Source organism: Rana temporaria, chromosome 9 (genome assembly GCF_905171775.1).
Source record: "Rana temporaria chromosome 9, aRanTem1.1, whole genome shotgun sequence".
Lineage (NCBI taxonomy): Eukaryota > Metazoa > Chordata > Amphibia > Anura > Ranidae > Rana > Rana temporaria.
The window spans coordinates 19,432,762-19,460,741 of NC_053497.1; the positions used below are offsets into that span (position 1 = coordinate 19,432,762).

Genomic DNA, 27,980 nt, shown 5'->3' on the forward strand with positions numbered 1-27,980 from the left:
AATTGTCGCTCTTTTTTTGTTTTATAGCGCGAAAAATAAAAACTGCAGAGGTGGTCAAATACAGTGGAACCTCGGATTGCGAGTAATGCGGTTAACGAGCGTTTCCCAATACGAGCATTGGATTTTTAATAATCCTAACTCGGTTTGCGAAACGAGCAGGATTCAGGCCAAAGCGGTGTGCAGTACTGCCTTTGGCCTGAGGTTGGTGGGGCGTCGGAGGCGAACAGCTCCAATCCCAGCCGATCGGAGATACTCCATTCCCGAGCCTTTCCGAGGTTTGCCGAGCTGTCCTCTGGCTTTTTCGGCTGTTTCCAAGGCTCTCCGCCCCCCCACCTGGCTGAATGCGGTATCGAAGTCAGTGTGGAACAAATTATTTTAGTTTCCATTGACTTCTATGAGGAAACTCACTTTGATATGCGAGTACTTTGGATTACGAGCATTCTCCTGGAACGGATTATGCTTGTAATCTGAGGTTCCACTGTACCCCCAAAAGAAAGCTCTATTTGTGGGGGGGGGGAAATGGAAATTAATTTTGTTTGGGAGCCACGTCACACGACCGCGCAGTTGTCAGTTAAAGTGACGTAGTGCTGAATCGCCAAAAGTGCTCTGGTCAGGAAGGGGTAAATTCTTCTGGGGCTGAACTGGTTAAATAGCCCGCCTGGCGCTGGTAACTGTACGCACATAGGTGCCTCCAAGCACGTGCCGAACTACTGTTCCCAGCCAGCCTGACATGTGCAGAGTCCATACATACAGAATAAGAGATACTGAGAATTACAACTGGCATACAGGGGAAGTAGTACTGTGCAGAGTCCATACAGTACATAGAGCAATTCTACATCTCTCCTGTATATAGTGACAGATGCAGTACAGACACATGAACTGCTTCTTGGTGACAATGAGCTGCCATCCAATCATTGTGCTTCACACATCATGGCAATGTGAGATATGGGACTATGTTAAACAAAAAGGCATCGGCTTCGAAACATGTTGCTGGCTTGAAAAAGTGGCGTTGGGGTTTCAAACATGTTGCCGCCCATCCACTTTACTTCCTGTTTCATCATTTCCTGTCCTCGGATGTGCTCCATAGTTCCACACATGCTGCTTCCTGACCTGAGACGGCCTGGTCTCCCTGGCTAGCGCTATACTCCACTTCATCTTGGGATCCTGGAAGCCTCCAGAAGCAGAATTTGTCATTTTATGTTGATAGTCTTTCTTTAATAAATGTTTACACACCCACTACACTTGGTCTGCTCTTTGCAGCTGTTTGCTGATTAGAGATCTTTAGTGTCCCAGAAGTTCTGCATTAGGTGTGCTGCATTGGATTGTTCAGCAGTTCCTAAAGCCAGAGGATTTATTCTGAGCATTTGGAGCACCCTGTACTACACCCTCCATCAATGTAGTGTGTCCCAGGCTGTGCCCATCGCATCATACGGACATTATCCCTTTTGGTGACAGGTGATCTCCTATGGTGACAATGATCTCATGGTGAAGGTCCCTTCTTGGTGATGGATGTTGTTCCTCTCTTGGTAAATATACAAGAACAAGTCTCCTGCGCTCTGATATTTTGTAGGGAGTGCTATGGGGTGGTGCGGTTCAATTAAAAGTTATCATCTAGAGTCTTGCAGCCCTCCTCAGAATCGTGGGTATTCATGAAACTATAAAAGAGAAGAAAGAGAGCGGAGGGCGCACCGACCTCGTGTGATACTGATAAAAAATATTTATTCCAATAATAAAATTAATGGTTATACTCACAAAATTGGAGTTAAAAACAGGCTTTAAAAGTGAGTACAGCAGATGTCCGGAGCACTGCAGACCACGTTAGCTCTGAGGAAAGGGGTACGCCCCCGAAACGCGTCAGCTTTTACATCTACCGATTGGTTCAAACGATTATTCGTGTTCCACTGACGGTGCTGGACATCTGCTGTACTCACTTTTAAAGCCTGTTTTTAACTCCAATTTTGTGAGTATAACCATTAATTTTATTATTGGAATAAATATTTTTTATCAGTATCACACGAGGTCGGTGCGCCCTCCGCTCTCGTTCCTCTCTTGGTGACAGGTGATGGTTCCATCTTGGTGACAATGATCTGGTGACAGGTGATGATGGTCTCCTCTTGGTGACAATGATCTCCTGACGGGTGATGGTCCCCTGTTGGTGACAATGATCTGGTGATGGTCCCCTCTTGGTGACAATGATCTCCTGACGGGTGATGGTCCCCTCTTGGTGACAATGATCTGGTGACAGGTGATGGTCCCATCTTGGTGACAATGATCTGGTGACAGGTGTTGGTCCCATCTTGGTGACAATGATCTCCTGACGGGTGATGGTCCCCTGTTGGTGACAATGATCTGGTGATGGTCCCCTCTTGGTGACAATGATCTCCTGACGGGTGATGGTCCCCTCTTGGTGACAATGATCTGGTGACAGGTGATGGTCCCATCTTGGTGACAATGATCTGGTGACAGGTGTTGGTCCCATCTTGGTGACAATGATCTGGTGACGATGGTCTTCTCTTGGTGACAATGATCTGGTGACGATGGTCTTCTCTTGGTGACAATGATCTCCTGACGGGTGATGGTCCCCTCTTGGTGACAATGATCTGGTGACAGGTGATGATGGTCTCCTCTTGGTGACAATGATCGCCTGACGGGTGATGGTCCCCTGTTGGTGACAATGATCTGGTGATGGTCCCCTCTTGGTGACAATGATCTCCTGATGGGTGATGGTCCCCTCTTGGTGACAATGATCTGGTGACAGGTGATGGTCTCCCCTTGGTGACAATGATCTGGTGACAGGTGTTGGTCCCATCTTGGTGACAATGATCTGGTGACAGGTGATGGTCTCCCCTTGGTGACAATGATCTGGTGACAGGTGATGGTCCCCTCTTGGTGACAATGATCTGGTGACGGGTGATGGTCTCCTCTTGGTGACAATGATCTGGTGATGGTCCCCTCTTGGTGACAATGATCTGGTGACAGGTGATGGTCTCCTCTTGGTGACAATGATCTGGTGATGGTCCCATCTTGGTGACAATGATCTCCTGATGGGTGATGGTCCCCTCTTGGTGACAATGATCTGGTGACAGGTGATGGTCTCCCCTTGGTGACAATGATCTGGTGACAGGTGTTGGTCCCATCTTGGTGACAATGATCTGGTGACAGGTGATGGTCTCCCCTTGGTGACAATGATCTGGTGACTGGTGATGGTCTCCCCTTGGTGACAATGATCTGGTGACAGGTGATGGTCTCCCCTTGGTGACAATGATCTGGTGACAGGTGATGGTCTCCTCTTGGTGACAATGATCTGGTGACAGGTGATGGTCTCCCCTTGGTGACAATGATCTGGTGACAGGTGTTGGTCCCCTCTTGGTGATAGGTGATGGTCCCCTATTGGCGACGGAAGAGCAAGGGTAGAGAGGGGGGAATATAGGGAGCAGCAGCATTTGGGGGGGATAGGAGGGGTGGGAATAGAGATGGAGATAGGGGAGGGGTGCAATTGAGAAAGGAAGGGGGTAGGATGGTGGGGAGGGGGAGGGGGGGGGGTTATGGAGAAGGGAGTGGTATAATAAATGTAGAGATAGAATAGAGGTAAATAAGGAAAAGACAGAAGGAAGAACCAGGGAGGGAGAGGGGTCAATGGAGAGGATGTGAGGTGTCCCCGGAAGTTGGAGGTGGGGGGGGGGGGTTTAGAGGTGTCCCCGGAAGTTGGAGTTGGGGGCAGAGGTGTCCCCGGAAGTTGGAGTTGGGGGCAGAGGTGTCCCCGGAAGTTGGAGTTGGGGGCAGAGGTGTCCCCGGAAGTTGGAGTTGGGGGAAATGAAAGGTCCGGGAAGTCTCTTCCTGTCTTTGTTGTGTCTCTTTAAGAAAAGATAAAGGGCGGAGAGGGACGGAGAGGAGGGCGTGTCGCGGGGAGGGGCCTGTTCCTGGAAGGATCGGGGAAGGAAGGTTGGAGGGAGAGGTGTCGGAGAAGGAGGAGGAGGAGGATGGTGGAGGAGGGGGGATCTGCACTCATCATCATCACCGCCGCCTGAGAGAGAGAAGAGCGAGCTCCGGGAGGACAGGTACACCACCGGGAGAGAGCGGGGGAGGGGGAGATGTACGGAGGACACCGGGATCATCTCCTCCATACACCGGGGAGAAGGGGGAGGGGAGGCCTCTCTACAACGCACCGACCATCCATCCATCCCCTGCCATACAATACTGCACACTGATTGGCTGAGAGATGGTTGCTATGGGATCCTCCATCCTCACCATGGGAAGAATGGTCACTATGGGATGCTGTATCCTTATTGGTGTTCTGGTTGCCATGGGATACTGCATCCTTATTATGGGAATTGTAGTTGCTAAGGAATACTGCTTCCTTATTCAAAAATGTGGTTGCTAAGCGATACTGTATCCTTATTATGGGAATTGGGGTTGCTAAGGGATACTGTATCCCTATTATAGGAAGAATGGTCACTACGGGATGCTGCAGCCTTATTATATGAAGATTAGTCGCTATGACATACTGATTCCTTATTAGAAATGTGGTTGCTAAGGGATACTGTATCCTTATTATGAGATACGTAGCTGCTAAGCGATACTGACTGCATCCTTATGGGAAATATGGTTGCTATGGGATACTGTATCCTTATTATATGAAGACTAGTTGCTATGACATACTGATTCCTTATTAGAAATGTGGTTGCTATGGGATACTGTATCCTTTATTATATGAAGACTAGTTGCTATGACATACTGCTTCTTTATTATGGGAAATTAAGTTTCTAAGAGATATTTATTATTATACGGGATTTATAGAACACCAACCGTGTGCACAGCGCTTTACACCACGAGGACAAACAGAGCAAATACAATACAGGAGGAAACAGAGGGCCCTGCTACTGTATTATGGGAAATGTGGTTGCTAAGGGATACTGTATCCTTAATAAATGTAGTTGTTACCATGAGATACGGCATCCTTGGTAGGTGACGTATGGTTGCTATGGAGTACGGCATCCTTATTGTCTTGGGTCTGGTTGCTATGGCTACTGCATCCTTGTATGAGGTCTGGTCACCATAGGATACGGCATCCTTATTATGTGAAATATGGTTGCTATGGAGTACTGCATCCTTGTTGTCTTAGGTCTGGTTGCTATGGAGTACTGCATCCGTGTTGTCTTAGGTCTGGTTGCTATGGAGTACTGCATCCTTGTTGTCTTAGGTCTGGTTGCTATGGCTACTGCATCCCTTGTATGAGGTCTGGTCACCATAGGATACAGCAGGGATATGCAATTAGCGGACCTCCAGCTGTTGCAAAACTACAAGTCCCATCATGCTTCTGGGTGTCATGCTTGTGGCTGTCAGAGTCTTGCTATGCCTCATGGGAATTGTAGTTCTGCAACAGCTGGAGGTCCGCTAATTGCATATCCCCGGGATACAGCATCCTTGGTAGGTGAAGTATGGTTGCTATGGAGTACTGCATCCTTGTTGTCTTAGGTCTGGTTGCTATGGCTACTGCATCCCTTGTATGAGGTCTGGTCACTATAGGATACGGCATCCTTAGTATGTGAAATATGGTTGCTATGGAGTACTGCACCGTATTGTCTTAGGTTTGGTTGCTATGGCTACTGCATCCCTTGGATACGACATCCTTAGTAAGTGAAGTATGGTTGCTACGGAATACTGCATCCTTGTTGCTTTTGACGTCAGGTTGCTAAGGGATACTGCGTTATGATTGGTCGAGAACAGTTGCTACAGGATGCTGCATCCTTATCACATGAAGTCTGGGTACTGCATCGTTATTGTGCAGTTATGGATGCTGCATCGCTAGTATGTGAGGTATGGTTTCTATGGGATACTGTATCCTGTTTTTTTGTGCATTCTGGTTGCTATGGCTACTGCATCCCTTGTATGAGGTCTGGTCACCATAGGATACGGCATCCTTAGTATGTGAAGTATGGTTGCTATGGAGTACCGCATCCTTATTGTCTTAGGTCTGGTTGCTATGGCTACTGCATCCTTTTGGATGAAGTCTGATTGCAATGGGGTTCCGGCATCCTCATTGGATTCCATATAATGAGGAGCCCCTTGCAGTGATTGGAGTACTCGGTATATAGGGGGCGCTGTGCTCGGCTCTATGGATCTCCCCTCCCCCATGTGTCAGTGTACAGGACTCCTCAGGACACATAGACCTCCATAAGGGGGGGGGGGGGGGGTCAGTGTCCTTGCATTGGGCCTGTGTTGATCTGACACTTCCTGTTCCATCTCCAGGACAGGAAGTGAAGGGGAATCTTCCCATCAGGATACAGGCGACAAAAGGGGTGTTAATTACAGATGATCTTGGGTTGAGTCCGGAAGGGAACTGTCAGTGCTGAGCCAATCGGCTGCAGGCAGGAGATTCCCAGCAGCTGCATGTCCACAAAGGGGCGGGGAAACTCATGATGTCATTGATCCCTATAGGACGACATACTACATTAGGGCAGTGATGTCACTAATCGCCCCGCCCCCTTTGTGTATGTGCAGCTGCTGAGATTTTTTTTCTATTTACATTTTTTCTTTTTATAGTAAAAAAAAAAAAAAAAAAAATATATATATATATATATATATATATATATATATATATATATATATATATATATATATATATATATATATATATATATATATATATTATTTATATATATATATATATATATAAAATATATTTTACTATAAAAAGAAAAAACTTAAAAAATAGAAAAAAATCTCAGCAGCTGAGTGGCCAATAAACAGTTTGATCCACCATTTTTTTTTTTTTTTACAGCATTTTTTGTTGGTGTTTATTGGCCACTTTATATATATATTTTTTTAAAGTGGCCAATAAACACCAACAAAAAATGCTGTAAAAAAAAAAAAATGGTGGATCAAACTATCACAGCACTAATAGTTATTACTGCTGTGATAGTTTGATCCACCATTTTTTTTTTTACATAATTTTTTGTTGGTGTTTATTGGCCACTCAGCTGCTGAGATTTTTTTCTATTTTTTAAGTTTTTTCTTTTTATAGTAAAATATATATATATATACCTATAAAAAGAAAAGACTTAAAAAAAAAATCTGCCAATCACATTTCTTGAAGTGAGTCTTGCCATTTTAAAGGTTGGTGAAAGGTAGTGAGTGCCCCTTTAACCTCTTCCATGCCGGGCCTATTCTGGCACTCCTCTCCATTTTTATTTTTTTTTGCTAGAAATTTACTCAGAACCCCCAAACATTATGATGTTTTTTTTTTATTTATTTTTTTAGCAGACACCCTAAGGAAAAAAAAAGGCGGTCATTGCAACTTTTTATCTCGAATGGTATTTGCGCAATCGTTTTTCGCCTTTTTTTATTTCATGAATTAAAAAATAACAAAACAGTAAAGTTAGCCCAATTTAAAAAATATTTTTTTTTGTATGTCAAAGATGTTACGCCGAGTAAATAGATACCTAACTTGTCGCGCTTTAAACTTGCGCACACTCATGGAATGGCGCCTAACATTGGTACTTAAAAATATCCATAGGCGACGCTTTAATTTTTTTACAGGTTACCAGTTTAGAGTTATAACTCTAAACTGGTAACCTGTAAAAAAAAATTAAAGCGTCGCCTATGGAGATTTTTAAGTACTAAAGTTTGGCGGCATTCCATGAGTGTGCGCAATTTTAAAGCGGAGGTCTAGTGCTAGAATTGTTGCTCCAAAGCACGCGGCGATACGTCACGTGTGGTTTGAACGGCGTTTACATATGTTTTTTATTTTTATTTTACTCTTATTTTTTATTTTTTTACTTTATTTTTTTTTAATCACTTTTATTCCTATTACAAGGAATGTAAACATCCCTTGTAATAGGACTAGTGTGTGACAGGTCCTCTTTATGGAGAGAGGCGGGGTCAGTAAGACTCCACATCCTTCCTCCAGGCTGGAAAGCATGAGATGGAGAAAAAGAATTCACTGATCTCATGCTTACCGCCTGCGATCGCGGCTTTGTTTACATCCGCGGCCCGGACGTGATGTCATAACGTCGCACCCAGGCCTCCAACGGTCATAGAGATGACTGGTGACCATGTGGAAATCTCTATGGTCGTCATCTGGTGCCAGACAATTCTTTCTCCAGGTCCCCGGTGGCACGGGAGAGACCGGAGAAGCACCAGATGGCGGCGGGAGGGAGGGGCGTTCCCTCCCATCGCCTGTAAGAGGGAGTGTCCCTGTAAATGGTGATCAGTAGGGAGTGTCCCTGTAAATATTGGTGATCAGTAGGGAGTGTCCCTTTAAATGGTGATCAGTAGGGAGTGTCCCTTTAAATGGTGATCAGTAGGGAGTGTCCCTGCAAATGGTGATCAGTAGGGAGTGTCCCTTTAAATGGTGATCAGTAGGGAGTGTCCCTGCAAATGGTGATCAGTAGGGAGTGTCCCTGCAAATGGTGATCGGTAGGCAGTGTCCATGTAAATGGTGATCAGTAGGGAGTGTCCCTGTAAATGGTGATCAGTAGGGAGTGTCCCTGTAAATGGTGATCAGTAGGGGAGTGTCCCTGTAAATGGTGATCAGTAGGGAGTGTCCCTGTAAATATTGGTGATCAGTAGGGAGTGTCCTTGTGATCAGTAGGGAGTGTCCCTGTAAATATTGGTGATCAGTAGGGAGTGTCCCTGTAAATATTGGTGATCAGTAGGGAGTGTCCCTGTAAATATTGGTGATCAGTAGGGAGTGTCCCTGTAAATGGTGATCAGTAGGGAGTGTCCCTGTAAATGGTGATCAGTAGGGAGTGTCCCTGTAAATGGTGATCGGTAGGGAGTGTCCCTGTAAATGGTGATCAGTAGGGAGTGTCCCTTTAAATATTGGTGATCAGTAGGGAGTGTCCCTGTAAATGGTGATCAGTAGGGAGTGTCCTTGTGATCAGTAGGGAGTGTCCCTGTAAATATTGGTGATCAGTAGGGAGTGTCCCTGTAAATGGTGATCAGTAGGGAGTGTCCCTGTAAATGGTGATCAGTAGGGAGTGTCCCTGTAAATGGTGATCAGTAGGGAGTGTCCCTGTAAATATTGGTGATCAGTAGGGAGTGTCCCTGTAAATGGTGATCAGTAGGGAGTGTCCCTGTAAATATTGGTGATCAGTAGGGAGTGTCCTTGTGATCAGTAGGGAGTGTCCCTGTAAATATTGGTGATCAGTAGGGAGTGTCCCTGTAAATATTGGTGATCAGTAGGGAGTGTCCCTGTAAATGGTGATCAGTAGGGAGTGTCCCTGTAAATGGTGATCAGTAGGGAGTGTCCCTGTAAATGGTGATCGGTAGGGAGTGTCCCTGTAAATGGTGATCAGTAGGGAGTGTCCCTTTAAATATTGGTGATCAGTAGGGAGTGTCCCTGTAAATGGTGATCAGTAGGGAGTGTCCTTGTGATCAGTAGGGAGTGTCCTTGTGATCAGTAGGGAGTGTCCTTGTGATCAGTAGGGAGTGTCCCTGTAAATGGTGATCAGTAGGGAGTGTCCCTGTAAATGGTGATCAGTAGGGAGTGTCCCTGTAAATGGTGATCAGTAGGGAGTGTCCCTGAAAAAATGTGGGATGTGGAGGATTTCTCTCTCCCGGTTTCCTGGCCTCGGGAAGTGTAAATAAATCAGACAAATAAGATTTTATTAGTACCACGTGTCAGTCGTGTTTACATTGTGCCATGGTGACACATTTAATCCGTGTCACTTGTCCCATCAGGATAGAGATCGCTGTCTGACTTCCCTCCAGTATTTTCATTGGACCATCAGCCACTAAGTTTGGACTTTAACCACTTCAGCTCCAGGAGGTTTTACCCCCCTTCATGACCAGGCCATTTTTAGGTATTCAGTGCTGCGCTACTTTGGTAATTGCGCGGTCATGCAATGCTGTACACAGTTTATATCTTCTTTTTTATTTTTTATTTACACCTATAGAGATTTATTTTGGTGGTGTTTGATCACCACTGAAGATTTTTCTTTTATTATATAAAGTTTATTTTTGTTTCATTTGTTTTTTTTTGTTTATAATATAAAAAAAAAAAATGAAAAATATATTATATGTTTTTCATTTTTTTTTGTTTGTTTATATTATAAACAAAACAAATGAAACAAAATGAGGCCAAAATGTATTCTGATGCATGTCTCTGGTACTGCAATTTACACAGCTATAGATGCTATAGTAGTAATGATGGTGATCAGTGACTACTAGTGTGGCGGACAATCTGGCACTAACAGACACTGACTGGGAGGGTTACTGACACATCACTAGTGACACTAGTATAGAGATCACTGGCTGGGAAGGGGTAACATCTTGGGAGATCAATTGGTTAACTATGTGCCTAAAGTCTTGTACACACATTTCATCCGCTGAAATCAGATGCTAAACTCGTGCTGTCATAGGTACACAGCCTGGTTGAAAAGTCCATCCAGTTCAACCAATAGGGTGGGTGTCCAATCAGCCGCCTGCTTTTCCACTATGCTCAAGTGTCAACGGGGCCCTACTGTAGGTGGTGTCCTCCTCTTGGCAGAGCTGTGTAAATATCAGGACTGAAAGGATAGATATGCAGAAGCAGGCTGGAGACGTGAAGGTACATTGTGCCGCCTGTCTGTGCCGCCTGTCTGTGCCGCCTGTCTGCAGGAAATTTACTGTGGGCAGGAGACAAGTTTTTAAAGTGGTATTAAATCCAAAAGCCAACATTTATTATATCGCAGCTTACCAACTCTTAGATGTGATGGCTGCATTATCTATCTTTCTTTCTTTGTTTCTTTTTTCTCTTTCCCTTTTTTCTTTTCTATTTTTTTTTCCTTTCGTTCTTTTTCCATTTCGTTCCCTTTTGCGTTCTCTTTTTTATTCTCTTACGTTTTCTTTTGCGTTCTCTTGCGTTCTTTTTTGCGTTCTTTTTTGCGTTCTTTTTTGCGTTCTTTTTTGCGTTCTCTTTTGCGCTCTCTTTTGCGTTCTCTTTTGCGTTCTCTTGCGCGTTCTCTTGCATTCTCTTTTGCGTCCTCTTGCGTTCTCTTTTGCGTCCTCTTGCGTTCTCTTTTGCGTCCTCTTGCGTTCTCTTTTGTGTCCTCTTGCGTTCTTCTTTTGCGTCCTCTTGCGTTCTCTTTTGCGTCCTCTTGCGTTCTCTTGCGCGTTCTCTTGCATTCTCTTTTGCGTCCTCTTGCGTTCTCTTTTGCGTCCTCTTGCGTTCTCTTTTGCGTCCTCTTGCGTTCTCTTTTGCGTCCTCTTGCGTTCTCTTTTGCGTCCTCTTGCGTTCTCTTTTGCGTCCTCTTGCTTTCTCTTTTGCGTCCTCTTGCGTTCTCTTTTGCGTCCTCTTGCGTTTTTTTTTGCGTCCTCTTGCGTTCTCTTTTGCGTCCTCTTGCGTTCTCTTGCGCGTTCTCTTGCATTCTCTTTTGCGTCCTCTTGCGTTCTCTTTTGCGTCCTCTTGCGTTCTCTTTTGCGTCCTCTTGCGTTCTCTTTTGCGTCCTCTTGCGTTCTCTTTTGCGTCCTCTTGCGTTCTCTTGCGCGTTCTCTTGCGTTCTCTTTTGCGTCCTCTTGCGTTCTCTTTTGCGTCCTCTTGCGTTCTCTTTTGCGTCCTCTTGCGTTCTCTTTTGCGTCCTCTTGCGTTCTCTTTTGCGTCCTCTTGCGTTCTCTTTTGCGTCCTCTTGCGTTCTCTTTTGCGTCCTCTTGCTTTCTCTTTTGCATCACCTTGCGTTTTTTTTTTCTCTTGCGTTCTTTTTTTTTTTTTTCCTCTTACGTCCTTTTTTTTTTTCTTGCGTCCTCTTGCGTTCTCTTTTGCGTCCTCTTGCGTTCTCTTTTGCGTCCTCTTGCGTTTTTTTTTCTCTTGCTTTTTTTTTTTTTTTTTCTCTTACGTGTTTTTTTTTTTTTCTCTTACGTGCTTTTTTTTTTTTTTCTTGCGTTCTCTTTTGCGTCCTCTTGCGTTCTCTTTTGCGTCCTCTTGCTTTCTCTTTTGCATCCTCTTTTGCATCCTCTTGCGTTCTCTTTTGTGTCCTTTTGCGTCCTCTTGCGTTCTCTCTTGCGTCCTCTTTTGCATCCTCTTGCTTTTTTTTTTTTGTTCTTTTTCGTGCTTTTGTTCTTTCTTTCCGTCTTTTTCTTTTCTTTCTCTTTTTCTTTTTCTTTTCTTTCTCTTGCTTTCTTTCTCTTTCTCTCGCTTTCTCTTTTGCTCTTTCTTTTCTTTTCTTTTCCTGCTTTCTTTCTTTCTTTCTTTTGCTCTTTCTTTTGCTCTTTCTTTCGCTATCACGCTTTCTTTCGCTCTCCTCTTTCTTTCGCTTTCTTTTTCTCTTTCGCTTTCTCTTTCGCTTTCTTTTTCTCTTTCGCTTTTTTTCTTTCTTTCTTTCTTTCCTTCTCTCAGCTTTCATTGATGTAAAACCTTTAACCCAAAAGGTAAAAAAAAAAACTGTAATCGATTTATGAAGTATTAGCTGGCATTCAGTATTACAGTAATTTGTTAGTGTATCTAAATCTGCTAGTACTAACACTCCCCTCACAATGCTGCTGTCTGATGTGCCCCCTGTTTTCCTTAATCCAGAGTGGGGCGCTCTAATACAGAAGTTGTGTTACTGGCCAGATCACCAAGTGATCACTGAGAGTAAACAAGCCTAAAAGAAAACAAATGCAGCGACCACATCTAATAATTGTTTAGCTGCAATTTATTAAATTTTGGGGTTTAATACCCCTTTAAGTCTGCGGCTGGAAGTCGAGAAAAATCTGAGGGAGTGATATCACTTTAAGGCTCCTTTCACACTTGTGCTACTTGATTTTGCCGCGATTTTAATTTTGAGGTCTATGGACCTCAAGTCGCATCAAAGTCAGACCAAAGTAGTGCAGGGAGGACTTTGACGTCGCTGTGACTTGAAGTCGCATAGATATGAACGGTCCTCATTGGAAATCATTGGGGTAAGACTTGCCATGTGACTTTGCAGCCCCAAGTCGCAGGACAAGTCACACAAGTGTGAAAGGGGCCAAAGATAACCAATAAAAGTCAGGGTTTGACAAATTTGCTTGGAATCTAGGAGCCAGCTAAAAAAGTTAGGAGCCAGAAAACGCGCCCCGTCCCGACGAGCTGGCGCGCAGAAGTGAACACATACGTGAGCAGCGCCCGCATATGTAAACGTTATTCAAACCACACATGTGAGGTATCGCCGCGATTGGTAGAGCGAGAGCAATAATTCTAGCCCTAGTCCTCCTCTGTAACTCAAAACATGCAACCTGTAGATTTTTTTAAACGTCGCCTATGGAGATTTTAAAGGGTAAAACTTTGTTGGCATTCCACGAGCAGACGCAATTTTGAAGCGTGACATGTTGGGTATCAATTTACTCGGCGTAACATTATCTTTCACAATATAAAAAAAAATTGGGATAACTTTACTGTTGTCTTACCTTTTTAATAAAAAAAAGTGTAATTTTTTTTCCAAAAAAGTGCGCTTGTAAGACCGCTGCGCAAATACAGCGTGACAGAGAGTATTGCAACGATCGCCATTTTATTCTCTAGGGTGTTAGGATAAAAAATATATATAATGTTTGGGGGTTCTAATTAGAGGGGAGGAGATGGCAGTGAAAATAGTGAAAAATTACATAGTAGAATTGCTGTTTAATTGTAATGCCAACGGCCATCACCAGATGGCGCCAGCTCACAGAAGGAAGAGCTTGGGACTTCACAAGGCCGCGGCCTCAATTACCGACCGTCACGGGCCCTCCGCGATCACGCGGCGGGGGAGGTGGGGGCGCACGGAGACACAGGATCCTGTGCCTCCGTGCGCCCCCACCACGCGATCGCGGCGGGCCCGTGACGGTCGGTAATTGAGGCCGCGGATTTGCGGCCTTGTAGGCCGCAAAGGCGCGGCCTCAATTAAGGGGGGCGTGGGCGCCAGGTCACAATTTCTTGTCGCAATTGCGACCTGGCGCCTGGATATTGTCGACCCCTGAAAGAGATCAATGGAACTCTGTGGATAAATTAACCACTTCCCGACCTCCGCATGTAAATGTACGTCCACAATATGGCACGTACAGGCACATGGGCGTTAATGTACGTCCTTGCCTATTAGCGGGTGGGGGGTCCGATCGGGCCCCCCCCCGCTACATGCGGCGGTCGGGTTCGCTCAGGGAGCGATCGGGGACCGCGGCGCGGCTATTCGTTTATAGCCGCTCCGTCGCGATCGCTCCCCGGAGCTGAAGAACGGGGAGAGCCGTATGTAAACACAGCTTCCCCGTGCTTCACTGTGGCGGCGCATCGATCGCGTCATTCCCTTTATAGGGGAGACACAATCGATGACGTCAGACCTACAGCCACACCCCCCTACAGTTGTAAACACACACTAGGTGAACCCTAACTCCTACAGCGCCCCCTGTGGTTAACTCCCAAACTGCAACTGTCATTTTCACAGTAAACAATGCATTTTAAATGCATTTTTTGCTGTGAAAATGACAATGGTCCCAAAAATGTGTCAAAATTGTCCGAAGTGTCCGCCATAATGTCGCAGTCACAAAAAAAATTGCTGATCGCCGCAAGTAGTAGTAAAAAAAAAAAAATTTATAAAAATGCAATAAAACTATCCCCTATTTTGTAAACGCTATAAATTTTGCGCAAACCAATCGATAAACGCTTATTGCGATTTTTTTTTACTAAAAATAGGTAGAAGAATACGTATCGGCCTAAACTGAGGGAAAAAAATGTTTTTATATATGTTTTTGGGGGATATTTATTATAGCAAAAAGTAAAAAATATTGAATTTTTTTCAAAATTGTCGCTCTATTTTTGTTTATAGCGCAAAAACTAAAAACCGCAGAGGTGATCAAATACCACGAAAAGAAAGCTCTATTTGTGGGGAAAAAAGGACGCCAATTTTGTCTGGGAGCCACGTCGCACGACCACGAAATTGTCTGTTAAAGCGACGCAGTGCCGAATTGTAAAAACCCCTTGGGTCTTTAGGCTGCATATTGGTCCGGGGCTTAAGTGGTTAATGACTATTACAGTACAGCGCCCCCCTCAGTCCATATAATTGGTCATTGATTAATCCGTGTGATGATGGTTGTGTCTTCTTCCTCCAGGACTAACCATGGGCCACCCACCTCTGGAGTTCAGCGACTGCTACCTGGACAGTCCGGTCTTCAGAGAGAGCCTGAAGGGGTATGAGCAGGAGCTGGAGAGGACCAACAAATTCATCAAAGACGTCATCAAGGATGGGAACGCTCTCATCAGCGCCATCAAGGGTAAGAAAGCTTCATAAACCCCCCATTGCTGTGTGTGTGGCTGTATTCACCCCAATATTGGGTTTCATATCCTCTCCTTCATATCCTTCATATCCCCCCTTCAGTCTTGTACAGGTGTACCGGCTCCTCCTCTGGACTTCCTCTGAATTCACCGCACACTGTGAGCTTCTCATAATGTGCATTAGATGCTACACACTCGGAGCCCACCTCATTTCCTGGCTGGATGACATCCAGCATCATCTAGCTCTTTCTTCCCCAGCCTGACTGACTCTGGCCCCACCCCTGTCATTCATTGGATTTCAGTTTTTCCAAACTTGTAGGCTCAGCATCACATGTGGGAGGTGTACATGCAAACGCAGTCTGCCTAGGAACGCCCACTCCTCCATCCACCAATCAAGGCATTTTCATATTTGCATAGCTCCTCCCACTGCTTGCATCAGGGATGAGGGCTCTTAAAGGGGATGTAAAGGAAATTTTTTTTCCCTAAATAGCTTCCTTTACCTTAGTGCAGTCCTCCTTCACTTACCTCATCCTTCCATTTTGCTTTTATATGTCCTTATTTCTTCTGAGAAATCCTCACTTCCTGTTCTTCTGTCTGTAACTCCACACCGTAATGCAAGGCTTTCTTCCGGGTGTGAAGAAAGCCTCTTGAGGGGGGAGGGGGCGAGCAGGAGAGTCAGGACGCCCACTAACACACAGCTCCTTTATCTGCAAAGTAGAGAGTGTCCTGACTCTCCTGCTCGCCCCCTCCTCCCCTCAAGAGGCTTTCTCCACACCAGGGAGAAAGCCTTGCATTACTGTGTGGAGTTACAGACAGAAGAACAGGAAGTGAGGATTTCTCAGAAGAAATAAGGACATTTAAAAGCAAAATAAAAGGATGAGGTAAGTGAAGGAGGACTGCACTAAGGTAAAGGAAGCCATTTAGGGAAAAAAATATTTTCCTTTACAACCCCTTTAAGAGGAGTAAGGAGCCAATGTGATATTCTCAGGAAGATATGTACAGCACCCTGCTGGCCCCTCCCACCAGCCCTAATCGCCCTTCATTGCATAGAGGAGCACAATGGCCCAGTGATAATTCAATTGACCCATTGAAGACTTGTATCCAGTGCGACATTTTTTAATTGTGTTTTTATTTGTGTTTTAGCAATAAAATTGTAATAAGGGACCCAACCCCTCCCTGCCCCATCCTAGACTAATATGTATCGGTACATTTCCCATTTACACACAGTTTAAAAAAATTGTTACATTTATTTTTATTTTTTTATTATATATTTATATATTTTATTTTTAAATATGTATTTTACTATGTATTGTATTTATTTATATTTTTATTAATTTTTGTTTATTTTATACTTTCACTTATTTATCAGAGTTTATTATTTCTCATTTATTGTGTATTATTTATTCTGTATATTTGTTTAATAATTGTAATCTAAATACATATAATTTTATATATATATTTGTGTGTGTCTATGTATGTATGTATGTATGTATGTATGTATATGTATATATATATATATATATATATATATATATATATATATATATATATATATATATATATATATATATATATATATATATATATATATATATACTGGGGGGAGGGAGGGGCAGGACTGGGAGCCAATCAGGTGTCTTGCATGCTGATGTGCTGACCAGGAGCATGCTAGTAGGAGGAGAGAGAGGGTTGACCTGAGCAGTCTGCTGCTCTTTTACCATCCAATCAGCAGGCGAAGGCCTCATTCACACTTGCTTTGCTGTCCGAAGTGTGATCCACTTTCCGAACGCTCTTTAGAGAACATTTGGCAGGCGGGGAGGAGTCGTATCCTCACTGCCTGCATTAACCCCTTGAACCTTGCCCTAGCACGCTGCAAACGCTTACAGATACAGGGGCACTTGTGGATCAGCCCCACTCACTTGTCTGGGCCGGGCTCGGCAGGCTCTACCCTGAAAGTGACCAGGGTATCATTTCTGTGATGTGTGTACACCCCCAGGGAGCCGACTCTACAGCTGAAGGGGGAGCCGTTGGGGGGTGTTAAAAATGTGGCGTATGCCAGTTATCTGTGTAGCCGTGTTTATAGCATCTTTCCACCGCTAATGTGAATGAGCCCCAAGGATGGGCAGATGACACCATTGTATCTCTCGACTGTAACTGGTGTCATCCACTTGGCAGAGCTGTGTAGATCTCAGGACTGGATGGACATATAGACCAATCCCTTGCCAGGTGAAAGGGCTCTCTTAGCTGCGGGCTCAGCTTATTATGTACTATTGTGTGAGATGTACTGACAGGCCATTGTTCAGGGATGAGTCATTGTCACCTACTGACTGGTGACGTCTCCTGACGCTTGTGTCAGGAAAACAATGGCGGGGAAAGGTGCGGTTAAATGCTAAGAAACCATCAATAACAAATAGACATAATAAAATAAAACCCATCTCTATGGATGACCGGCACCCCGGCCTGGTGATGGGGGGGACGGGGGGGGGACCGACGCGAAAGAGACATCCGAATTTTATTTGTAGTAACGGACAGATCCCGTCATTTATTTTCCAATCCCACCTGCAGAACCGACAACTGCAATCTGGTTTGTTGCTATGACAACGACTCTGCGCTTTCTTCTCTGGAATTTGTACATGAAATACAATGTCATCAATCATCTATATGTCGTCTGATTCATGTGCGTTAGTTTCCCCTCAGAGCCCCATTCACACCCGCGCAACGCACATGTGCTTTTTTTTTTCTCTCCCTTTTGTTTCATTTTTTTCTTCTTTTTTTTCTGTTTTCTACTTTTTTTTCCCCTCCCTTTTTATTTAGTTTTTCTTTTTCACCATTTTTTTTCTTTTCTAATCTTTCATTTTTCTTCTTTATTCCTCCCTTTTTTTATTGTTTTCCTCCATTTTTTTCCCTTTTTTCCTCTTTTTTTTCACTTTTTTTTTCTTTTCTATTCTTCCTCCATTTTTCTTTCTTTGTTTCCCTCAGTTTTTATTTATTTTAAATTTTTTTTATTCTTTAGTTTTTTTTCAGTTATTTTCTTTTTTTTTCCTCCTTTTTTTTTCATTTATTTCTGTTTTCTACTTTTTCCCCCTCCCTTTTTATTTCGTTTTTTTCTCCTTTTTTTTTTTTCATTTCTTTTTCTTCCATTTTTCTTCTTTTCCTTCCCTTTTTATTGTTTTTTTTCCCTCCAATTTTTTTTCTGTTTTCTACTTTTTTTCCCTCCCTTTTTATTTAGTTTTTTTTTTCTGTTTTTTTTTCTTTTCTATTCTTCTTTTTTTTTTTTTTTTTTTTTCATTTCTTTTTCTTCCTCCATTTTTCTTCTTTATTCCTCCCTTTTTTATTGTTTTTTCTGTCTTCAGTTTTTTTCCCTCCTTTTTTTTCACCTTTTTTTTTTCTTTTCTATTTTTCCTTTTTCCTTTTTTTTTTTCCTCCTTTTTTTTCTCCAACCTTTTTTTTATTTTTTAATTTTTTTATTTATTCTTTTGCTTTTTTTTCTCCATTTTTTTTCTGTTTTTTCTTTTCTTCTTTTTTTCTCCATTTTTTTCTTTTCTATTCTATTCTCTTTTATTTTATTTTTTTCTCCATTTTTCTTTTTCCCTGCCTTTTTTATTCTTTCGTTTTTTTCCCCTCCATTTTTTTCTTCCGTTATTTTCTGGTTTTTTTTTTTTCCTCCCCTTTTTTTCTTTTTTTTCTTTTTTATTCTTTTCTCTTTTTCTTCAATTTTTCTTTCCTTTTTTCCTCCTTTCTTTTATATTTTTTTTATTTTCTATTTTCTTCCCTTTTTTTTTTTTTTTTTTATATTTTTTTCTTTTTACCTCCATTTCTCTTATTTTTTTCTTCTGCATTTTTGTTTGTCTTTTTTTTTTTTTGTGCATTTATTGAGTGACTGCATAGGGCAGTCCATTCACTTAAATGGGCTGTGCTAAGCGCCACAAGCGTGCCAAAGTATCCCCTGCACTTTTTTTTTTCCAGCGATTCCTCGCACGTTTTTTTGCATTGCGGGTTGTGAATGTGCATCTGCTAGCCGCGATGGCGTTTCCTTGACCACTTGAGCTCCTGAAACTTTTACCCCCTTTATGACCATTTTTTGCTATTCAGAACTGCCATTTTACCTTGAAATTGTGCAGTCATGCAACACTGTACACCAAATTAAACTTATATAATTTAATAGTTTTTAATTATAGAAATGAAAAAAGAACCATTCGTGACCAGGCTATTTTTTGCTATTCAGCACAGCGCTATTTTAACTAGCAATTGCACGGTCATGCAACACTGTACTGAAATGAAATGTTATAGATTTTTTCACATAATTTTAAGCTTTCTGTTGGTATTTTTATTTTTTTTATTATAGAAATAGACCCCTATTTGACGGGAGGATTTTTATTTAGCACAATGACTGGTAATTGCACGGTCATGCAACACTGTACCTGCATCGTATGTGTTGTATGCAAATGTAGTTATAAGCAACATGCATATAAGAGGAGGGAGCCTGAGTGAACAGACGGATGACCTTATCAGCCTTTTGCTGCTTTTTAACTGTTGGGTTGGAGAGAGCACCCCCAGTGTAAGTTGTGCCATCCACCTGACTACTGTGTGACAGAGCTGTGCAAATCTCAGGACTGGATAGACAAAAATAATCCTTCGCCAGGCAAACACATACATAAATATATATATATATGTAGCTGTTTACCTGGAGTTCCACTTTAACTGATACCTTCCAGGTTGTTGGCGCAGTGTGCTCGCTGCCAGCAAGGTATTGATCTATAGAACAGATGTCTCCCATGGTGGTGTCAGATGTGGGCGTTCTCACTATAGAAATAGAGACGTGGTAAATGTTTGACTGAACGGAGGCTGGGATACGGTGTAGGCTGCCACCGCGGGATGCAGAGTTGTTGGAATTGCTGATAATTAGGGATTCTGCTGTTCTCGCTCTGTGCGGGGGCTGAGGAGCAGGTGGAAGGAGACGCATTTTCCCATCTGCCTCTCGCAGCTCGAAAATCGTGCAGTTTCAACAGCCTGGCGCGAGGGGGATGAATGTATGTGATGTGCCCTGTCATGGGCATTTGTATGTCAAACTAACGACACTATATTGCCAAAAGAAGGTGGTCATTTAACCATTACACCTACCGATATAGGCAAAAGAAGGTGGTCACTTGACCGTCACACACACCTACCGATATCGCCAAAAGAAGGTGGTCACTTGACCATCACACCTACCAATGAAGCCAAAAGAAGGTGGTCACTTGACCTTCACACCTACCAATGAAGCCAAAAGAAGGTGGTCACTTGACCATCACACCTACCAATGAAGCCAAAAGAAGGTGGTCACTTGACCATCACACCTACCTATATCGCCAAAAGGTGGTCACTTGACCTTCACACCTACCGATATAGGCAAAAAAAGGTGGTCACTTGACCTTCACACCTACCGATATAGGCAAAAGAAGGTGGTCACTTGACCATCACACCTACCTATATCGCCAAAAGGTGGTCACTTGACCTTCACACCTACCGATATAGGCAAAAGAAGGTGGTCACTTGACCTTCACACCTACCGATATAGGCAAAAGAAGGTGGTCCCTTGACCTTCACACCTACCGATATAGACAAAAGAAGGTGGTCACTTGACCTTCACACCTACCGATATAGGCAAAAGAAGGTGGTCACTTGACCATCGCACCTACCAATGAAGCCAAAAGAAGGTGGTCACTTGACCTTCACACCTACCGATATAGGCAAAAGAAGGTGGTCACCTGACCTTCACACCTACCGATATCGCCAAAAGAAGGTGGTCACTTGACCATCACACTTACTGATATGGGAAAAGGTGGTCATCTGACAGTCACACCTACCGATATAGCCAAAAGGAGAAGCAGCCGTTCCAGGTAGGCAAAGTCTTGATAATGATCCACAGGTGCAGGCAATGCATGTAGCAAGGCAGAAAAAAAACATTTTCTTTCTGGACAACCGCACTCCGAACAATCGTTGGATCCTGCCCCCCCACCCTGTGAATGAGTATGGGGGTACGTCGTACCGCTACCCATTCACATGGAGGAAAAGTGTCAAAAAAAATACACTACACAGGTTTTTAAAATCATTTATTAGTCAGCTCCGGGGGTCTTCTTCCGACTTCTCCGCTCTCCGCGGGTCGTCTTCTGACTTCGGGGGTCTTCGCCACTCTCTTCTTCTGATCTCCATGCTCCCGGTCATTCTCCCGGTGTCTTCTTCGGGGCTGCTCCGAGTGGTGACGACATAATTACCCCGCCCCCTTATGTCGTCACCACCCGAAGCAAGCTGGGACTGTGACGTCATAAGAGGCCTATATAAATCGCTGCGCACCGCACACCCGGCATTACAGCGGGAGGGAGCATCGAGCCAACATTGGAAGAAAAGAAGAGGGAAGAAGGCAAAAGGCGACGAAGACCGGGCTGGCCGCCGCTAGTAAAAGAGCTTCAAAGAAGATAGCGAAGGCCAGCCCCGAAGAAGGCACCGGAGAGTGGGAGAAGAACCGGGGAGCGCGGAAGAAGAGAGCGGAGAAGACCCCAAAGTCGGAAGAAGACCCCCTGAAGCTGACTAATGATTTTAAAAACCTGTGTAGTGTGTTTATTTTTTTGACACTTTTCCTCCAGGTGAATGGGTAGGGGTACGATGTACCCCCATACTCATTCACACAGGGTGGGGGGCCGGGATCTGGGGGCCCCCTTATTAAAAGGGGCTCCCAGATTCCGATAAGCCAACGACCAGGGTTGTCGGGAATGGGCCCTTGTCCTCATCAACATGGGGGCAAGGTGCTTTGGGTCAAAGCACCCACCCCCCATGTTGAGGATATGCGGCCCGGTACGGCTCAGGAGGGGCGCTCACTTGTCCCCACCCCCTTTCCTGACCGGCCGGGCTGATGCTCGGATAAGGGTCTGGTATGGATCTTGGGGGGGCCCCCACGCCGTTTGTTCGGGGTGGGGGTTCCCCTTAAAATCCATACCGGACCAGCATGGGTTCCCCCCTAATGCACGAGTCATGTACAAGTCGCATGCCAAAGTTGGATCTGTTAATACGAAATCCGACTTCAGAAAAAAAGTAATGCAGGAACTACTTTAAAGTCGGCACGACTGATGCCGCGTACAGACGGTCGTTTTTTGTGATGAAAAAAACCCGAAGTTTTTCAAACTTCATTTTCAAAATCGACGTATCATACACACCATCGTTTTTTCCAAAAGCTCTAGCAAAGCGCAGTTACGTTCAGCACGTAAGACGGCACTCTGTTCCAGTCAAACTCGCGTCCTAACTCGCTTCTAAGCATGCGCGGGTTTAAAAATGTTGTTTTAAACGTGGTTTTAGCTACACACGGTCATTTATTGTGACACAAAAACAACGTTTTGAAAAACGACATAAAAAATTGAAGCATGCTCAAATTTTTTTTTTTTCTCGTTTTTCAGAAGACATAAAACAACGTTTTCCCCACACACGGTCATTGTAAATGACGTTTTTAAAAACGACGTTTTTTTTCATCACAAAAAACGACCGTCTGTACGCGGCATTAGTCGTGCCAGTCTGAATGGTAGTCATTGAAAATCATGAAGAATGACTTGTCATACGATTTTGCTGTCCAAAATCGTGCTAGAAATTGTATAAGTGTGAAAGGGAACTTAGTCTGGATTCTCACCTATGGCATTTTTAGTGATTTTTTGCAGATTTGCACTACAGAACGTGTTCCATAGGAAACCATGTTACATGGACTGTAGTGCAAATCTACAAAATGAAAAAAGCTCAAACTGCATAGGTGTGAATCCAGCCTTAGTGAACACAACGAATATGAATTTATCCAAAGTTGCAAATTATTTGTAATAACGAATGGCGTATCTAGAGGTATGAAATGGAATGAATTGATAATGGTAAAATGTTTTTATTTATTACGTAATTTTAATTTACGTTCCATTTGCGTTCACCAACAGCCAAATTTGAAAGGAAATTCCAATACCTATAATTTAATAGTTCTTAAAGTGGAGGTTCACCCGGAAATGTAAATTTTTAACATTAGATTGAGGCTCATTTTGTGAAGGGGAATCGGCTTGTTTTTTTAAAATCGAAGCAGTACTTACCGTTTTAGAGAGCGATCTTCTCCGCCGCTTCCGGGTATGGTCTGCGGGACTGGGCGTTCCTATTTGATTGACAGGCTTCCGACGGTCGCATATATCGCGTCACGAGTAGCCGAAAGAAGCCGAACGTCGGTGCGCAGGCGCCGTATAGAGCCGCACCGACGTTCGGCTTCTTTCGGCTACTCGTGACGCGATAGATGCGACCGTCGGAAGCCTTTCGGAAGACTGTCAATCAAATAGGAACGCCCAGTCCCGCAGCCCATACCCGGAAGCGGCGGAGAAGATCGCTCTCTAAAACGCTAAGTACTGCTTAGATTTTAAAAAAACTACCCGATTCCCCTAGAGAAAATGAGCATGAATCTAATGTTCAAAAAAAAATTTCGGGTGAACTCCAGCTTTAATTTCTGCGTTTTCGTTAATTCGAATATTTTCAAAAGAACCAAGGGCCAGATTCACGTAGGGCAGCGGCGGCGTAACGTATCGTAGATACGTTACACCGCTGCAATTTTTCATCGCAAGTGCCTGATTCACCAAGCACTTGCGATGAAAACCTACGCCGGCGGCCTCCGGCGCAAGGCGGGACAATTTAAATGGGGGTGTGCCATTTGAATTAGGCGCGCTCCCGTGCCGGACCTACCGCGCATGCTCCGTTTCCGAACTCCCGCCGTGCTTTGCGCGAAGTAACGGCGACGCGCGTAGCGTAATTCCGTATTCCCGGACGGCTTACGCAAACGACGTTGGTTTTTAAATTTCGACGCGGGAACGACGGCCATACTTTATACAGCAATACGATTGCTGTGTAAAGTTAAGGCACCAAAAAAAAACGACTAACTTTGCGACGGGAAACTAGACTAGCGACGACGTAGCGAAAACGTGAAAAACCGTCGGGAATCGCCGTAACTCCTAATTTGCATACCCGACGCTGGTTTAAGACGCAAACTCCCCCCAGCGGCGGCTGCAGTACTGCATCCTAAGATCCGACAGTGTAAAACAATTACACCTGTCGGATCTTAGGGATATCTATGCGTAACTGATTCTATGAATCAGTCGCATAGATAGAAACAGAGATACGACGGAGTATCAGGAGAAACGCCGTTGTATCTCTTTTGTGAATCTGGCCCCAACTTCTTAAAATTAAACTAATTCCGAATTTTTTTTTTTTTTTTCAAAAATATAAACTCGCATTTTCTATTTCTTCCCAATGAGGATCCGCGGAAAGAAATGAAGCGTCCTTTTACCGGTTTATAGCGATCTGATAACGCTGCTTTGGACTAATGCACTTTACTCCTTGTCTGGTCTTAGGAGTGTACAAGTACACTGGGTGATGTAACTAATAATATGTAATCTAAGGATTTATTATGTGTCTGTACCATTTCTATAGACATAAAATGATATTGTTGGGTTGCAAGAGACACATCGTAGAGTTGAACCAGAGCAAGGGTCTTCAAACGTTGGCCTGTGGGTCAGATCTGTCCCCCTACAAGGTATTGTGCAGCCCGCAGCTGGGGTCCGGGGCTTCACACAGGTCTTCAGGTCCGCCTATGGGGTCTCTTCTCTCCAACTTTCCCCTCCGCTCTCCATTACAGCTGACACTGTACTGTCATTGGTTGCCAGGACCAATGGTGTTCTGATAACCAATCACGTTTATGCCCCAACATTCACAGGACAGTGACATGTCCTCTGTCTAGACCTGATGGGGACCCTGATGCAAGGGGCACCCTGATAGGGACTCTGTAAGGAAAGGACTTTGATGGGGACTCTGATGTAAGGAAGGACTTTGATGGGGACTCTGATGTAAGGAAGGACTTTGATGGGGACTCTGATGAAAAGTATGACCTTAATAGGGACTTTGATGGGGACTCTGTAAGGGAAGTACTTTGATGAGAACTCTGATGTAAGGGAAGGACTTTGATGGGGACTCTGATGAAAGGGGTGACCTTAACGGGGACTCTGATGTAAGGGAAGGACTTTGATGGGGACTCTGATGTAAGGGAAGGACTTTGATGGGGACTCTGATGTAAGGGAAGGACTTTGATGGGGACTCTGATGAAAGGGGTGACCTTAATGGGGACTCTGATGTAAGGGAAGGACTTTGATGGGGACTCTGATGTAAGGGAAGGACTTTGATGGGGACTCTGATGTAAGGGAAGGACTTTGATGGGGACTCTGATGTAAGGGAAGGACTTTGATGGGGACTCTGATGTAAGGGAAGGACTTTGATGGGGACTCTGATGAAAGGGGTGACCTTAATGGGGACTCTGATGTAAGGAAGGACTTTGATGGGGACTCTGATGTAAGGGAAGGACTTTGATGGGGACTCTGATGTAAGGGAAGGACTTTGATGGGGACTCTGATGTAAGGAAGGACTTTGATGGGAACTCTGTAAGGGAAGGACTTTGATGGGGACTCTTGATGTAAGGAAAGGACTTTGATGGGGACTCTGATGTAAGGGAAGGACTTTGATGGGGACTCTGATGTAAGGAAGGACTTTGATGGGAACTCTGTAAGGGAAGGACTTTGATGGGGACTCTTGATGTAAGGAAAGGACTTTGATGGGGACTCTGATGTAAGAGGTGCCCTGATGTAGTTTATTTGAAATTTCTTTGCTTTATTTTACTGAAGCTTATTTTAATGCTCAACATTAGAATACACATTACAGTGGAACTTACGGATTGCGAGTAACGCGATTAACGAGCGTTTCACAATACGAGCACTGTATTTTTAAAAATCCTGACTGTTTGTGAATGTTGTCGCACAGAACGAAAAGGGTTCAGGCCAAAGCGGTGTGCAGTACCGCGTTTGGCCTGAGGTGAGGGGGGGCGGAGCCGAGCGGAGCTTATCGAAGCTGTTCAGAAATGCTCGGAAAGACATGGAAATACTCCATTCCCAAGCCTTTCTGAGGTTTGTCGAGGTCAGCCGAGCTGTCCACGGGCCTTTCTGGCTGTTTCCGAGGCTCTTCGGTGCCCCCCACCTCTGGCCGCATGCGGTACTGCATACCATTGAAGTCAATGCGGAATGAATTATCTTTGTTTCCATTGACTTCAATGGGGAAACTCGCTTTGATATGCGAGTACTTTGGATTACGAGCATTCTCCTGGAACGGATTATGCTCGTAATCAGGGGTTCCACTGTATATTCAATGGTTCCCATTCCCACCTGAGCCTTTTTGTTGCTTAAAGCTTGAAAAAGTACATGTATGTTATTTGGGGAAGGGTTGAGTGTTTTTGAGGTTAGGTACTGATGTTTGGATGAGAAGACCTGGCTTGCAAATGGTATTCTAATATATTCCAAAGGTGTTCAGTAGGGTTGAGGTCAGTTACTGACGTTGGATAAGACCGGATCCCAGAGGTGTTCAGTAGGGTTGAGGTTAGGTATGGCCGTTGGCCACATAAGATATTGCATGCCAGTGAAGTCAATGCGGAATGAATTATCTTTGTTTCCATTGACTTCTATGGGGAAACTCTCTTTGATATGCGGGTACTTTGGATTACGAGCATTCTCCTGGAACGGATCATACTTGTAATCCGAGGCTCCATTGTATATTCAGTGGTCCCCATTCCCACCTAAGCATTTTGTTGCTTGAAGCTTGAAAAAGTACAGGTATGTTCTTTGGGGATGTGTTGAATGTTTTTGAGGTTGGGTACATATGTTTGGATGAGTAGACCTGGCTTGCAAATGGTATTCTAAAATATTCCAAAGGTGTTCAGTAGGGTTGAGGTTAGTTACTGACGTTGGATGAGAAGACCTGATCCCAAAGGTGTATAGTAGGGTTGAGGTTAGTTACGGATGTTTGATGAGCAGATCTGTTCCCAAAGGTGTTCAGTAGGGTTGAGGTCAATTACTGACGTTGGATGAGAAGACCAGATCCCAAAGAGTATAGTAGGGTTGAGGTCAATTACTGACGTTGAATGAGAAGACCAGATCCCAAAGGTGTATAGTAGGGTTGAGGTTAGTTACTGACGTTGGATGAGAAGATCTGTTCCCAAAGGTGTTCAGTAGGGTTGAGGTCAATTACTGACGTTGGATGAGAAGACCAGATCCCAAAGAGTATAGTAGGGTTGAGGTCAATTACTGACGTTGAATGAGAAGACCAGATCCCAAAGGTGTATAGTAGGGTTGAGGTTAGTTACGGACGTTTGATGAGAAGATCTGTTCCCAAAGGTGTTCAGTAGGGTTGAGGTCAATTACTGACGTTGGATGAGAAGACCAGATCCCAAAGAGTATAGTAGGGTTGAGGTCAATTACTGACGTTGAATGAGAAGACCAGATCCCAAAGGTGTATAGTAGGGTTGAGGTTAGTTACGGACGTTTGATGAGAAGATCTGTTCCCAAAGATGTTCAGTAGGGTTGAGGTCAATTACCAACGTTGGATGAGAAGACCAGATCCCAAAGATGTTCAGTAGGGTTAAGGTCAATTACTGACGTTGGACGAGAAGACCAGATCCCAAAGATGTTCAGTAGGGTTGAGGTCAATTACTGACGTTGGATGAGAAGACCAGATCCCAAAGAGTATAGTAGGGTTGAGGTCAATTACTGACGTTAAATGAGAAGACCAGATCCCAAAGGTGTATAGTAGGGTTGAGGTTAGTTACGGACGTTTGATGAGAAGATCTGTTCCCAAAGATGTTCAGTAGGGTTGAGGTCAATTACCAACGTTGGATGAGAAGACCAGATCCCAAAGATGTTCAGTAGGGTTAAGGTCAATTACTGACGTTGGA

At 44.0% G+C, this 27,980-nt stretch overlaps 1 protein-coding gene across 3 annotated transcripts in view; it reads left to right on the forward strand.

Annotated features, from left to right (window-relative positions):
- The window catches only part of OPHN1 (oligophrenin 1), a 234,765-nt gene that overhangs the window by 14,802 nt on the left and 191,983 nt on the right, over positions 1–27,980 (forward strand). For 2 of the 3 annotated variants that reach the window (XM_040322901.1, XM_040322902.1), the window contains exon 2: positions 15,013–15,174. In XM_040322901.1, the coding sequence (XP_040178835.1) occupies positions 15,013–15,174 (162 nt within the window). Of the gene's footprint in view, positions 1–3,954; positions 4,059–15,012; positions 15,175–27,980 lie in introns of those variants that run through there. The other variant, XM_040322903.1, reaches the window with a different exon arrangement.